The following is a 14143-nucleotide window of genomic DNA, read 5'->3' on the forward strand; positions in this document are numbered from 1 at the left end:
GAGCCCCACGTGGGGTGTTGAGATCACTTAAATAAGTAAAAAACTTACAAAACAAATAAATAAAAATTAAAACAGTAAATGAGAAACCGGAGGATCGACCCAGTACGCATACAGAACTCCTCGAGATTCCCCGATAGAAGGAGCGGGGCAACTCGCAGGAGAGTGAGCGGGTGAGCTCATAAAGGAGGAGTCCTTGGTCTGGACGAAAGCCCAACACCCGGCAGACGGCCCGAAGCAATTTTTATTCCAGCCGAAAGCCCAACCGTCAGAAATCGCTCGCTGTGTGGACCGGCCAGATGCTTCGCATCCGTCGAGCCCCAGAATGTGGCCACCCCGTGGAGCCATGGAAGGAGGCACGGGAGTGAGCTCGCGTGCACAGACCCTGCTGCCCTCCGCCAGAGGCGCTGCGTGTGCGGGACGTAGCCCGTGCTGGGCAGGTGCAGGCCGGCCTCACGGGGCGGGGCCGGGCCGGGGCACCCGATCGCCTTCCTCTCGTTGAAAGAAGAGGAACGAGGTGAGAGCCAAAACGACAGCATCGTCGATGACGGACGGACTCAACGAGGTCCGTCCGCATGGGGGATGTTTGTATTCGGCCTTAAGAAGGAAGGACACTTGGCCACCGGCTGGCACGGGTGGACCTCAAGGACACTGTGCCCGGTGACGTCGGCCACACACAGAAAGACACAGAGTGTAGGATTCCACATCCATGAGGCCACTGGAGTCGTGGGTCAGATTCACAGAGAGAGAATGTAGGATGGGGGGCTGGGCGCCAGGGGCGGGGGGAGGGGTGGGATGGCGAGTTAGTGTTTTGGGGGCCAAAGTTTCAGTTTGGGACGACGACAATGCTCTGGACATGGATGGCAGGGACGGCCCCACAGCGGCGTGAAGGGACTTAATGCCACTCAGTAAGACGGCGCAGTTTTACGTCCTCACAGCAGGACGACTCTTTGAACCTCCTGCATTTCTGACGCTTCTTCCCCACCCCAGAGCTGGTTTGCAGGGTTCCCCTACGTGAGGCTCTTTCTGCTGGAGGGTTTGCACAGGCTCGTGGGGTGGCAGGGGTCCGGGCTCAGGGTGCCCTTCACTGTCCGAGGCCGGGGGTCTCCATGTCGGGTCCTCAGCCCCCGGCTCTCTGGGGGCCCCTCCCGTGCCCTCCACTCTGTTCTCAGATCGCACCAGAAAGTCACTATCTCTCCCAAGCACAAGATTCTTCTAACGGCTTCCTGCCAGCCTGAAAGTCACCCTCCCTCGTCCGCATCTTTACCTAGAAAGATCCATCACGCCCTTCTCCTGGATGACTGGGTTCCCAATATCGGCATCGCCTTGAAAATCATGGTTCTGGGACCCTCACTGCCTCAGCTACAAGCCGAGGACATCACTCCGCTCGTGGTCGTATCCAGGGCCCGAATCCACCCATCGAAGGCTTCCCCCAGGCCAACACTCTCAACCCCCTTGGCCGGGGGGCGGCAAGCTGATTTCAAGGACCAGACAGTAATCTCCGGGCTCCGAGGCTGCCGGTCCCACCAGGTGACAGCGGCCACAGACGGGAACCAGAAGGTGGGTCTGTGACCCAGTGAGACTTGACTCACGGACACTCTCACCTGAATCTCCCAATCTCTGTGTCTCACAGAAAATTCTCCTTTTAGTTTATTTCCAACCATTTAAAAATATAAAACCCAACCTTAGCTCAAAGACTAGAAAACAAGCAGGAGGCTTGATTTGGCCCATGGGCTGCAGACAGCTGACCCCTGGCTCGGGCCACCTTCTGGATACTCGGCCCCTCTCTGTACCCAAACTGCCTACAGGCCAGCCTCTCCGGGAAGCCCTCCCGGCCTCTCCAGGTCAAGGGGGTGACCACCCCTTATGCCCCGCACTGGTCTGCTGTCTGAACTTGGAGGCACCCCCCAGCACCTGTCAACCTCGGTATAAAATTCTTTTAAAAAAAAATCACGCGCCCTACATATCACGTCGTCTGTGTGACTAACTGTCGTTGTTGTTATTCTAGTGACGACTCTGCTGTCCAGAATATTTTTAGCATTCAAGAATCGTTCCAGAATGACCAGGTCCCTTCACGAGCCGTACAAGAAAATGAGTCTCTTCTTTCTAGACCAGCGCTGCCCGATTTGCTAATATCCCCCGGCCACGTTTTAAAAAGTAGACAGAAAGGAGGAAGCCTAATTTTGGTGACACACTTTCATTTCAGTCCTTACTCCCCAAACAGGATCCTTTCGGCCCATAATCCATGCGGAAACGAGCTGCTCGATGTCCCCTAGGCCTCTGGAGTCTGGGGTCTGTTTCGCGTTAAGGGCAGCTCAGCCGGGACCACACTGCAGGCTGAGGCCTCGGCTCCCTCGGGGTCTCCCGGGTGTCTCTTCGTTAACCCAGACAAGGCTGCAAACAGCTGTCAGCTGAGTCTGGGAACCAAACCGTCCTTCAGTGAAGACATCTGCCACCGTGGAGGATAATCAGGAGAATGTGCTGGAAGGTTTGAAGGGCATCCCGAAACACAAGCGCTCACAATCCCACCTTTCCCCGCACACCCGACACGGACCACACACTCTCCCGCCCGGAGACTCTGGCCCACGCGACCTCCTACGTGCAAGTTCCGCAAACGAGAAAACAGGTCCCGAGCGTTCGGGTCACTCGGGGCAGAGAAACTTGGCTCCTAAGACCTTCGTCTCTGTGCTCAGGGTTCAGCTCCCACCCCACCCCCGCCCCCTGGGTGGGCAGGGGACAGTCCCCCCAGCTCCGGCCCCAGAGTGTCCTGCAGCAGGCCACACCCTGGGGCGTGTCAGTCAAACGCCCCCACAAATATTCACCCTCTTCAGACACTTTGCACTTGCTCTCCAAGTGCGTCTGCTCCTCTGTGAGCCGCCTTCATTGACATGAAACCCGGTTCCCAGCCTCTGCCACGCTGCTCGCCGAGAGAGCCCTTGACCTATTTTTGAAGGCTTTTTTTTTTTTTTGTAAATTAGGCACCAAGCTCAGAGAAGTACAAAGAAGAACACAAGTGCCTTAAATCCCAGGATCCGAAACCCTTCGCATGTCTGCTCCTATCGTCTGTGTCTATCTCATAAAAAAGCAAAGACGCCCCACGGGGGTGACCGGGGTCTTGCTTTCTGTCGCAGCGTAAGTGCATTCTCCCACGTGTTAATGAGTCTGAGAGTGTGTCTTCCCCCGACCCCCAAATCATATGTTGAAGCTCCACACACACACCCCCACCGCACCTCGGAATGCGGCTGTATTCAGAGACGGGTCTTTCCAGAGGTGATCACGTTGGAATCAGGCCGTTAGAGAGGCCAGAATCCAGTGTGGCTGGCGTCCTTTGAAAAGAGGAAATTTGGAGATGGACGAGGTTTCCAGAACAGGGCACAGGTCCAGGAAGAGGCAATGGTGTGACACAGAGCTGTGGCGAGCTGGAACGGGAAGGGAGGGAGGGGGGGAGGCCTGGCCCCTGCAGAGCTGGCTGGTCGGGCAGGAGGGGAAGGGGAAGGGGACAGGGCCCGGAAGCTGGGTGGGAGACGCAGAGCCGGGTAAAGAGGATAAAAAATTCCCAGGGTGGACGGGGACCCGTGGCACAAGGACGTGAACGGCCCCAATGCCACAAAACTGCACACTTCAGAATGGCCCGAGTGGACACCACGCGTGTATCCTTGACCGGGATGAAAAATACTGTAACAGTGGAACCCGGAGGGGGGTGCACAGACGCTCTCTGTACTGTTTTTGGTAGACCTGAAACGCTCTAAAAAATAAAAACTAATTTTAAAAAAGAGGGTGGAGACCAGATTGCATGCCCCCGGAGAATCCAGGCAGAGAGGACTCCAGCGGATAGAGGCAGGGGACGGGCAGCGAGCCAGAGGCAGGACGAGGGGCAGCAGCGTGACAAAGGGAGCTCAGGGGTCCAGGCCGAGCGTCGCTGCCAGCAGCAACACCAGGGCCTGGCCAGAGCCGCACGCCCTGTCGGGGATCTTCCTCCTGTCCTTGAGTCCTCAAGATGCATGACCTTGAATGCTTCACTCATAACCTGCAGAGCAGTTTATGCCCGTGACCTCTGGGACCTGGTGTCCCATGGGGTTGGGAGGAGCACAGAGAACTACCCCTCCTGGTAGACCAGAAAGCTGTGCTCCAGAACGGGAAGACCCAGGGACAAGATTCTGAGCAAGGAGAACGCCAGGCGCCCTTGTGGGTCTGGGATCTCTGGGCAGGTGACTTACTCTCATTCTACCCCGGACAGAGCTGGGGGCAGGAGCACAACCAGCACAGCCTGCAAGTGCTGTCAGCAGAGATCCGGAGACCACGAAATCAGCTCATGCTTGCAAGAAAGGACCTGAGAGGAGCCCGCGGCCAGGAGCAGCTCCCCAACTCCCCCAGCAAGGACTCGGCGGTCGCTGAAATCAAAATAGCAGCCGAGATGCTCCGAGCACATTGTACGACATCCCGGGCCACCCCCATCCCCGAGAGGGGAAGGGGAAGAAGGAGGCCGCTCACGGTACCCTTGACGAAGATAAAAACAAAATTTTCCTCCAATCCTTTCCTTTAACGTTTCCACTTTAAAACAGTCACACGGGGCGCCTGGGTGGCTCAGTGGGTTGGGCCGCTGCCTTCGGCTCGGGTCATGATCTCAGGGTCCTGGGATCGAGTCCCGCATCGGGCTCTCTGCTCAGCGGGGAGCCTGCTTCCCCCCTCTCTCTGCCTGCCTTTCTATCTGCTTGTGATCTCTCTCTGTCAAATAAATAAAATCTTTTAAAAAACAAAAAAAACAAAAACGGTCATGCCCGTGTCGGTCTTGTGGATTTTAGGTGATAAGCTCCTGAGTCCAAGACACCTGTGAAAAGTCCCCATCCTCACGGATGGGCCCACCAGAACGCCGCCTTCGGTAAAGGTCCACAGGCTTTGTTCCTGCTGACGGGAAGGACAGCGAAGCCAGCCTGGCAGTTGGCACAGGGGCCAGAGATGGAGGAGAGCCAAGATCCAGAATGAGCGTCATTCTGGGCGGAAAAAAAAAAAAAAAAAAAAAAAAAAGTAGTGATTTTAAAAGGTATGAAGTAAGAACAGCGGGGCTGGTCTCCAGCCATCTGGGCAGCCACGATCGCAAGCCGAGCTCTGTGCCGCTCTGAGCCATGGTGACCACGAGGTCGGGCCAGATTTCTGCAAATAGGCTATTGTGTCGTTCGAAAGAACAGAACTTGGCTTCCCCTCAAAACACACACACATGCCCATGACACCGAGCTCCCTCTGCAGAAGGCCCTCCCCCCGCTCCTGTGGCTCTCCCAACGCCTTCCAGAACTGCGGGTTCTCAGCCGCCAGCAGCCTGCGGGGGAAGGGAAACTGGGGACCCAGGACAGGGGTTGGGGGTGGCTGGAGAATGGGCAGCCGGGAAGGGGGCAGGTGTTTATCTCACACCCCGGTTTGGACCTGGCCCTGCTGCTGGCTTGGAGCCAGGCGCGGGGGGTGGCCGGTCTTCACCAACCGCACTCGCTCCTGGACGCCCCGGGAGACCTGCCACCAGCCCCGGGCCAGAGACAGCAGAGGCCGTGGAGCCCAGCGTGGTGGTGCTGGTGCAGGGCCCTCTAATGTTTTCGGGGTGAAGTGGAGACATCCATTACCCAAAATTCGTTCCCCAGGAATTGGTGATTTATACCTGGGGAGGGGGTCCTGGGCAGAGACAGAGCCTAAGTCACTGAGAAGCCAGAAAGGAGCGAAACACAGGAAGAAATGACATCCTTTAGAAAAGACACAAGTCGGGACGCCTGGGTGGCTCAGTTGGTTAAGCGGCTGCCATCGGCTCAGGTCATGATCCCAGCGTCCTGGGATCGAGTCCCACATCGGGCTCCTTGCTTGGCGGGGAGCCTGCTTCTCCCTCTGCCACTCTGTCTGCCTGTGCGCGCTCTCTCTCTCTGACAAATAAATAAATAAAATATTTTAAAAAAGAAAAAAGAAAAGACACAAGTTGCCCCTCCTGCTTTCTTCGGAAAGCACCGCCGTCCCACGCGCCTTGGTTTCCCGTGGCTGTGAGTTACACATCACCACACGTTCCACAGCTGAAAACCCAAATAAGTAAGCTCACAGTTCGGAAGGCCAGGAGTCTGACCCGGGCTCACGCGGCTCCAACCAAGGTGTGGGCAGGGCTGCGCCCCTTCTGCTGCCTCCGGGGAGAATCCGCATCCCTACCTTGACCAGCGTCTGGAATCCTCCCGCGGCCCTTGGCTCGTGGCCCTCCCGACACCTTCAAAGCTACTGGTGCCCATTCTGGTCCCCCCCACCCCAGCACAGGGCTCTGACGCTGACTGTCTTTCTCCTTCTTCTGCTTTTAAGGACCCTTGGATGACGCTGGTCCCACTGGATAATCCAGGACAATCTCTCCATCTCTAGGATGGCTGATGAGCCAGCGACCTTAATGCCATGTACCCTAACCAAGTCCCAGGTTCCCAGGATTTGGACGCGGACATCTCTGGGAACCGTTCTGCCGCTGACCATGCCACGGCAAAGACACAGGAAAGCACAGACTTCTAACTCACCCCCCGATTGTCAAATGTCCGTGCAGGGCGATCACCTTTTAGACAGTATGATGGGGACCCCAGGCCTAGAGCCGGAAGAGAGGAGGACACGGGTCCCCATGTCCACGTGGGAGCAGCAGGACAGATGGGAGGAAAGGGCGCACTTACGCCAGGGCCGGCCCTTGGTGTCCTCCCCAGTCCAGAGCTCTGGTTTCCTGTCCTGGCATAAAGGGGCCCCATCATTTGCCAACCAGAAAAGCAAATAGGAGCTAAGGTGCAAAGTTCTCTCCCGGAACCTCCCGAGGAAGACCAGACAGATGGGGCAGCCGGCAGCCACTCTAAGAGGCAGGAGCTTGGCTTCTCCCGTTCGCTGCTCTGTGCGCTGCCCCTGCCTCGGGCCCACCTGGCCCCGTGGGATGCAGCTGTCAGCCAGGCGCGCGCACGCGGTCCCAGCGAGTCCCAGGGCTGCCCGTTCCTGCGAACCGGAGGCTCGAGCCCACAGCCATCCTGACAGCCGCTCACCGCAGCGGGGGAAGGCAGGCAGGGGTGGAGGGCCCCAGGACACGTTAGGGACCATGTGATGGGATGGAGCCCACAGGGGATGACCCCGCCCCGGCCCTGGCACGGGCACACCACTAGAAGCAACAGGCCCTGCCTCGGCGCCGGCAGGAACCGGTTCCCCTGCTTTGCACCCAAAGCCGGATCAACACAGAGCAGGAGCAAGCGATGCTATTTAACCAGGAACCGGACGCACGAAAACAAGGATCATGTTCCTCCCACGCAATGTCTGCTGCTAACACTGGTCCAAGGAGACCCCAGCCCTCTCTCCCAGGCACGTGTGCCGCGGTCCTTCCCGGAAGCCCCAGCTCTGCAGTTCAGAGGGGGATCCACAGCCCGCAGGGAGACGGGCTCAGGAACCCAGTCCTTGGGGTACACAATTTGGGGAAGCTGGGTCTTCCCGGTCTCATCGTGCGGACAAGAGACCTGTGGGCTAACACGATCCGTCCTCCCTGCGGTGCTCCCCTTCGTGCTACGGGACCATCGTGGAAGAAAAGGGTCTTCCCGACACGTACATCACGTTCGGGATGCCCGTGGAGAAGACCGTCACCCAAAAACAGGGTCGCTGTGGGCAGGGCCCCTGCCTACAAGGGAGGACAAGACGATCAGCTTGTATTTAAAATGAAGGAACAGGGGCGCCTGGGTGGCTCAGTGGGTTAAGCCGCTGCTTTCGGCTCAGGTCATGATCCCAGAGTCCTGGGATCGAATCCCGCATGGGGCTCCTTGTTCAGCGGGGAGCCTGCTTCTCTCTCTACCTCTGCCTGCCACTTCTGCCTGCTTGTGCGCTCTCTCTCTCTCTGACAAATAAATAAATAAAATCTTAAAAATAAAATAAAATAAAAGGAAGGAACGTAGTATAGGGCAGAAGCCCCAGGGCTGGAGGCTTGGACCAACTGCCATCTGGGAAAGGACCTTTGAAAGGCCGTAAGGACAAGAAGTCACAGAAACAGGACGGGGAGTGAGTGGCCAGCTTCGCTGTGACTTCCATCTTCCGGCTGCCCAGCTGTCACTTTGATTATCACCGGCTCCCTGGAAAACCCCAAGGCCTCTGCCTCTCACTCAGGAGGCTATCTGCTGCTTGTGCCCCCTTGACAGCAAATGCCAAAACACTATTTCCTCCCCAAAGAGCCAGGAAAGTAGGGCCTGGGAGATGAAACTGACCTTAGATATGAGCCAGGATAGAGGAACGAGGAAGGACTGGACCCAAAAAAGCAAGGAAAGGTGCAAACCCAGCCAGAAGCCACCCAGCGACCCAACGGTGGGTCAGGTGCACCTGACGTCTCTATGGTTCCCCTAAGATTTTAGTGACAGAACTTGACAAACGAAAGTGTAAAATGACTTCTGTTATGTATGCCCTTGGCCCCAATTTCGGAAAGACAGAGGTGGAACGACCAGTTTATCAGACCCGTGCATTCCGGGTCACTCACGGTGGAAAACCAGCCCGTAAAGCCAAGCGCGCAAACTAGGGCCGACGTGGGCTACTGCGGTGTTCCTGCAGCGACCAACCCGGACAGAGCAGGGAGAAGACACAGACGCCAGTGCACTCACAGCCAGGTGGCCCCCCCGGGTGGCTCGTCACTTGCGTCAGCTTTAAACACCTGCACAGGTTGGCCATCCGAGGCTCAGCAAGAGCAGGGCACGCCACCCCGCTGGGTGAGGGCTTGGGGAGCATCTCACTGAGTCTTTAAGCGGCCGGACCCTGCTCCTCCCTGAGGGCTCTATCGGGTCAGAAGACACAGTAAATGATACACTTCAGATCGGACATCACGGGACAGTTCGTCAAAAACAGATTTCTTAGTGACCCAAGATCCAGTGCCCAAGGACGCACAGGTGGTCAACAGCAAAACAAAACAAAACAAAAAAACCCACCACCCCTGGGTGACTGGGGGGCTCAGTCAGGGAAGCATCTGCCTTCAGCTCAAGACATGATCTCAGGGTCCTGGGATCGAGTCCCGCCTGGGGCTCCCGGCTCAGCGGGGAATCTGCTTCCCTCTCTGCCTCTCTCTCTCTCTGTCTCTCATGAATAAATAAAAACCCTTAAACACACACACACACACCACCACCACCACCACTAAAGTGAAAGGAAAAAGATCTCCTAGACTAGTTCCCTGAATTTGGGGGGAGGGGAGACGGCAGACTCCTGCTGTCAAGTCTGTGCACCAGGCTCATCGACGTTCACCAGTTTTGTAGAAATACAATGTACACCCGGGCCCCAGCTGCTACACTTGCCTCACTGTGCAGCCGCAAGCCCGTCCTCCCCACGCTGTCCCCACGGTGTGAAACTACGTAGCTAATCTTACAATAGAAGATTCAGGCCTGTGAGAAATTGGGGGTCCCTCCTCCGGGGAGGAGGGGGCGGTGCACAAATCTCGACCCGAGAACTGTGCTGCAGACAGCCTGGGCGCCCTGGTCCCGGAGGACAGCCCGTGGGACCCAGCGCCCCGCGAAGTTACGAAGCAAAGAGTGTCACTATACCCACGCGGTGCGTTCCAGGGCTGTACAGATCAGTTTCCGCCCAAGGGACGATACACACAAGGAATTAAGAAACAACATCAAAATGTTTTTCCCAATTTGCTAACTGTGAACAATCCAACGGATGGTCATCGATAACATTTTGTTACAAAGTATAATGCTTAGTATGTGCCAGGCACTAGGTCCTCGGGATGACCATTGCCCGTGACGTGGGTACAACGATCTTCACGGCCCAGACTGAGAGGCTAAGGCACAGAGGAATGCAGTCGGTACCGCGCACCAGGGCTGGCATCTGAACCCAGCACTTCACTTTGAGGGCCACGCTTTAGCCACGGCACGAGCCACCCCAAACCAGGGCAGAGAGACCTGTGCGAGCAGGTGGGCTCCAGAAACCCAACAGCTGCCTTCTCAGATATCTTTATCCGAGGCCCCGGGAGGCTCTTTCTGCACGAAGGAGCTGATGCCAGCCGCTGCCGGTGACATGGGACTAGTTCCCACTCCTTTGCTTTTTTATGACTCATCAGGCAGCACGAACCGTGTTCTCCTGTCTGCAAAAAGAGGGGTTGGGAAGTGTGTGTGCACGCGAATGGCAGGCACCCCTTCCCTTCCAAGGGAGGAGGCAGCGTGCACAGCCGTTTCGGGGGCTGCAGCATCCTGAGCCCGAGGATGCATAAACTTGGTTCTGTCCTAGGGGCGCGAACTTGGGGAACTTACCTCCCTAAGGCCCAGGGTTCCTCTCTGTTATGGGGATAACCTCACCCCTGAGATTTATGGGCTTCTTTTGGGGGCTAAGTGAGTTCATGCATAATAATCAGAAAGTATATACACAACAACCATCATCGCCCGAGGGTTTTAAAACTCCCCGGAGAAGAACTTTCACCTGCCATGTCCTGAGATTCTGCCCACCATCAACAAGCCACACGCCAGTAAGTGCCACGGAACACGGAACACTGGCACTCAGCATCCCCCCGCCTCCCGGTGCCAGCACGGGGCAGCTGCTCTTCAATCCCCAGTTACTATTATCAGCCAAGAGCGCTTCAATAATCCTTTCTTTGCAAAAGTTTCCGTGGCTCTTCAAAGCCTCCAGGAGTCAGTCACTCATCAACAACTAATATTTCAACCGAGGAATTTCTAAACCTGACGGCACAGATCCCTAAAAGTTCCCTCCTCCACCCGTAGGCAGGGTGGGAACGGACCTCTGGGCTCTGGCCTTCTGCGCCCACCCCATGGGGCCGTTTCTGAGAACCGTGTCTCCCTTCCTTCCGGATGCAAGAACTTGGGCCTTCCAGGTGGTTAAAAAACAAAAAAAGAAATTGGTAAGACCAGTGTGGGAGGGGGTGCCTGGGAGGGACAGGGAGCGACCAGTTCCTCCTAGGAACCTGATGGAGCAGGAGGACAAACTTCCCAGCGGGCACCAGAACGTGCTCTGTCGCTCTCCATCTCGGAGAAGAGTCTGAAGTAGACCGTGGCCGACATACGGCCCCGGCTTCCGAGTGTGGGATGACAGGATTTCAAATCCACCCGCTTCTGGCAGGGCTCCTGAGCGTATATCTAGCCGTCTTAAATTGCCTATTTTTTTTCCTTCTCCTTTTTTCTACTCTTTCTTTATTTCTTTTTTTAAGTGAAACAAGGGGGAAGAGCCCGGGCCTGGGGGACGTGCGTTTCCTGACACGCGGTTCCTGCAGCCAGACCGCCGACCCCAAGGCCCCCGCAAGGCCGGGAGCGCGCAGCCGGGCCGGGAGGCGCACTTCGGGGGCCGCGTCCGCACGCCGCCGCCCCTGCAAGTTCTCCCCCGCGTGCTCTGACGACGATCCAGCAAGACAAAGACCGCAAGTCCTCGGGTCCAAGGCTCCACGCAGGCGGGCACGGCGTCTCCCCGGATCAGGTCCGCTCCCGGCCCCGGGCGCCCGCCCCGCCGCGGACGGGGTCCCGGGCGCGTGTGCGCGAGCCGCAGGGCTCCCACGCCGTCCCGCTCGCGCCCCGGCCCCGCGCCGCCCGCGCCTGCGGCCGGACCCCGGCTCCTCCCGGGCCCCGCCGCGCCAGGCCCAGCGCCCCGCGCGCGCCCCCGCCCCGTCCCCGCGGAGGGGCCGCCGCCCGCTCCCCACCCAGGCTCTCGGCCCCCGCCCGCGCGGCCCCCTCCGGGGCCCCGATACCCACCCGGGTCCCGCAGCGGGGGCCGGATTCGCGGCGGGTCCCGGAGCCTCCGCCGCCGCCGCCGCCGCCGCCGCCGCCGCCGCCGCCAATGAGGCGCGGCGGGGCGGGGACGCGCGGCGAGGCCCGGCCCCCGGCCCGCCCCCGGCCCGCTCCGGCCCGCCCCGGCCCGCCCAGACCCTAAACCGGCCCCTAAACCGGCCCCCGGGCCCACCCGGGGCCTGGCCCCGCCGGGACTCCAACCCGGATCCGGACCCATCCCGACCCCAAACCGACCTCGGGCCTAACCCGGTTCCTGATCCAACCCGGACCGCAACCCGGACCCGGACCCGGACCGGGACCCGAACCCGACCCTGCCCAACCGGCCCAGCCCAGACCCCGCCCAACCCGGACCCCAACCCCGCCCCGGGCCCGACCCCATTCCCCGCCGAGCCCTCCCCCTCCAACCCCTTGGTTCGCCCCTACGCTGCCCCGGTCACCTTTCGCCTCCGACCAAGTCCCCTGTGCCCGGACGTCCTAATCCCGGGTCCCGGGACTTGCGCGCGGATGGCAGCCCCTGCCCGGCCTCCCCCGCAGGGAACACAGGACCCTGGGACGCTGCACGTGCGCGCTCGCCTCTCTGTCCCGCCCTCTCCATTTGCACGTTTCCCATTTGGGGGTCAGAAGGGATCTTCACCCACAAAAAAGCCTCTGAGCATCCCTTCTCCGCCCCGCGGAGGGGACGCCGAGCCCCCCAGGTCTGGAGATGGACGGGCGGGCACCGGGCTGGGACCCCCCGGCGCCCCAGGTGCGGTGTGCTCCGGGGCCCCTCGCGCCCCCACCTCCGCCTGCCACCTTCCGGGCGCGGAGCGGCCGCGGAGCCCCGGGTGCCCGGCGCTGCCCCTGGGGCACCGGAGTTGCTGGCTGGACGCTCGTGGACACGGCTGTCCTTTACGGACCGGAGCCGGCGGGACAGAGCTCGGACTCAGAGACGCGAGACTGTGTTAGTGTTTCATGAACCGACGCAGGAAGCTGCTCCGCGTTTCCAGCGCGCAGCGGGGGCACAGAGGCCGCGCCGCCCGCGCCGGCCCCGCGCGTGGTCCCCGCCCGCCGGATGTTGACGGCGTCGCCTAGCAACGGGAGATGGCGGAGCCGGGTGACCAGGACGGCGGGTAAGCGGGGCGGGGGTCGCGGGCATCCAAGAGGCCTCCACGCCTCCCTCTTGCCCTCTCGCCCTTGCCCCCGCGCCTCGGCCCGGTCCGTCCCCGCCCTCCCGGCCGCCCCCAGCCCTGCGCGCCCCTCCTCATCTCCCGTCCCTTTGTCCGCTCCTGTCCTCTCCCTCTGTCCCCGCGCTCGGGCCGCTGGGCTCCCGAAACCCGGCTCGCTCGGCCCGCAGTAACCATGGCAACCACGATGCCCGGCGGTGCCTGTGGAGAGTTCCCGTCCTTGTAGACCCGCAGGACGCGCGGGGGCTGGGGGCTGTGCGGGGTCTCTGCGTGCGGAGGATCCGGGGGGGGGGGCTTCGCGACCGCGGGGACCCCAACCTCCCCGGCCACCGCCAGGCCTCCAGGAGCGGGGGCGGGGCCGGGGACAGAAACTCTTTTGAAGAATTGGACCTTTTACCTTAGACGTTTCCGCGGTGTTTCCCTTTTAAGGATAGGTTTGTATATACAGACTTGGAAAGAGGTCCAGGTTACCTTAAACGAAAAGACTAAATGGGAAACAGTATGTAGAGGGTGACCTCTAATTGTGTGTGTGTTTAAATGTACAGAAAAATATTTGCAAGAAGATACCCTTAAGTCTCTTTTATTACTTGTGGTTATCTTGAGAACTGAAGGGAAAGTGGGGGAGGATTTTCATTGTCTGTGTTACACATTTCTGTTTCACTTTGACTTTAAAAAACAAAAAACAAAAAAAAACTTGTATTTTTAATTAGAAAAAAATAATTGTAAGAATGTAAATCATGACATTCTTGTACTTCTTAGTCCCTTTTGTGCAACTTTCTCTTACACTGTGTTTCTTTGCCCCATTGGGCTGGGGAAAGTGTGTTTAAGTATATTTCAGGTGACTTTTCTGTTACAATGTACCGATGCTGTTCCCTGAATGTTTCCATCATTTCATTCATTCATGGAACAACTCTTGTGTGGCCTGCGCTCCCTCGGTATGACAAGTACGATCTGGTGCTGGGGTTGGTGACAAATAGCCAACAGCCCAGAGGGGAGGCAGATAATCAACAAGCCCGTAGTAGTATAGACAGACACCGGGAGATAATCAATGCCAAGAGAAAGAACACTGTTCTTTGAAACTGTTGAACTGTATTTCTGTCCATAGGTCTCAGCAGGAAGGCGAGTCAGCTTTTGAAGACGGGGAGGCTGGGAATCATGAAGGCGACAGGGTAAAGTTCCCTGTGGGGCAGGCTGTGCTGGGCTTGTCTTTACTGGGGGTTAAGGAGTTAAGAGCTGCTCAAGAAACCCACACCGTGATCC

At 58.7% G+C, this 14143-nt stretch overlaps 2 protein-coding genes across 5 annotated transcripts in view; one reads left to right on the top strand and one right to left on the bottom strand.

Annotated features, from left to right (window-relative positions):
• Positions 1–11764, bottom strand: part of TBC1D16 (TBC1 domain family member 16) — a 72878-nt gene extending 61114 nt beyond the window's left edge. For all 4 annotated transcript variants that reach the window (XM_045984193.1, XM_045984192.1, XM_045984191.1 and 1 more), the window contains exon 1: positions 11685–11764. The gene's annotated coding sequence lies outside the window, so the exon portion shown is untranslated. The remainder of the gene's footprint in view (positions 1–11684) is intronic.
• The window catches only part of CCDC40 (coiled-coil domain containing 40), a 50171-nt gene continuing 36569 nt past the window's right edge, over positions 542–14143 (top strand). The window contains exons 1-9 of the mRNA XM_045986289.1: positions 542–562; positions 988–1043; positions 1170–1557; positions 4235–4427; positions 9883–10003; positions 11213–12465; positions 12707–12829; positions 12945–13080; positions 13989–14052. Of these exons, the coding sequence (XP_045842245.1) occupies positions 542–562; positions 988–1043; positions 1170–1557; positions 4235–4427; positions 9883–10003; positions 11213–12465; positions 12707–12829; positions 12945–13080; positions 13989–14052 (2355 nt within the window). The remainder of the gene's footprint in view (positions 563–987; positions 1044–1169; positions 1558–4234; positions 4428–9882; positions 10004–11212; positions 12466–12706; positions 12830–12944; positions 13081–13988; positions 14053–14143) is intronic.

Source organism: Meles meles, chromosome 18, assembly GCF_922984935.1.
Source record: "Meles meles chromosome 18, mMelMel3.1 paternal haplotype, whole genome shotgun sequence".
Taxonomy (NCBI): domain Eukaryota; kingdom Metazoa; phylum Chordata; class Mammalia; order Carnivora; family Mustelidae; genus Meles; species Meles meles.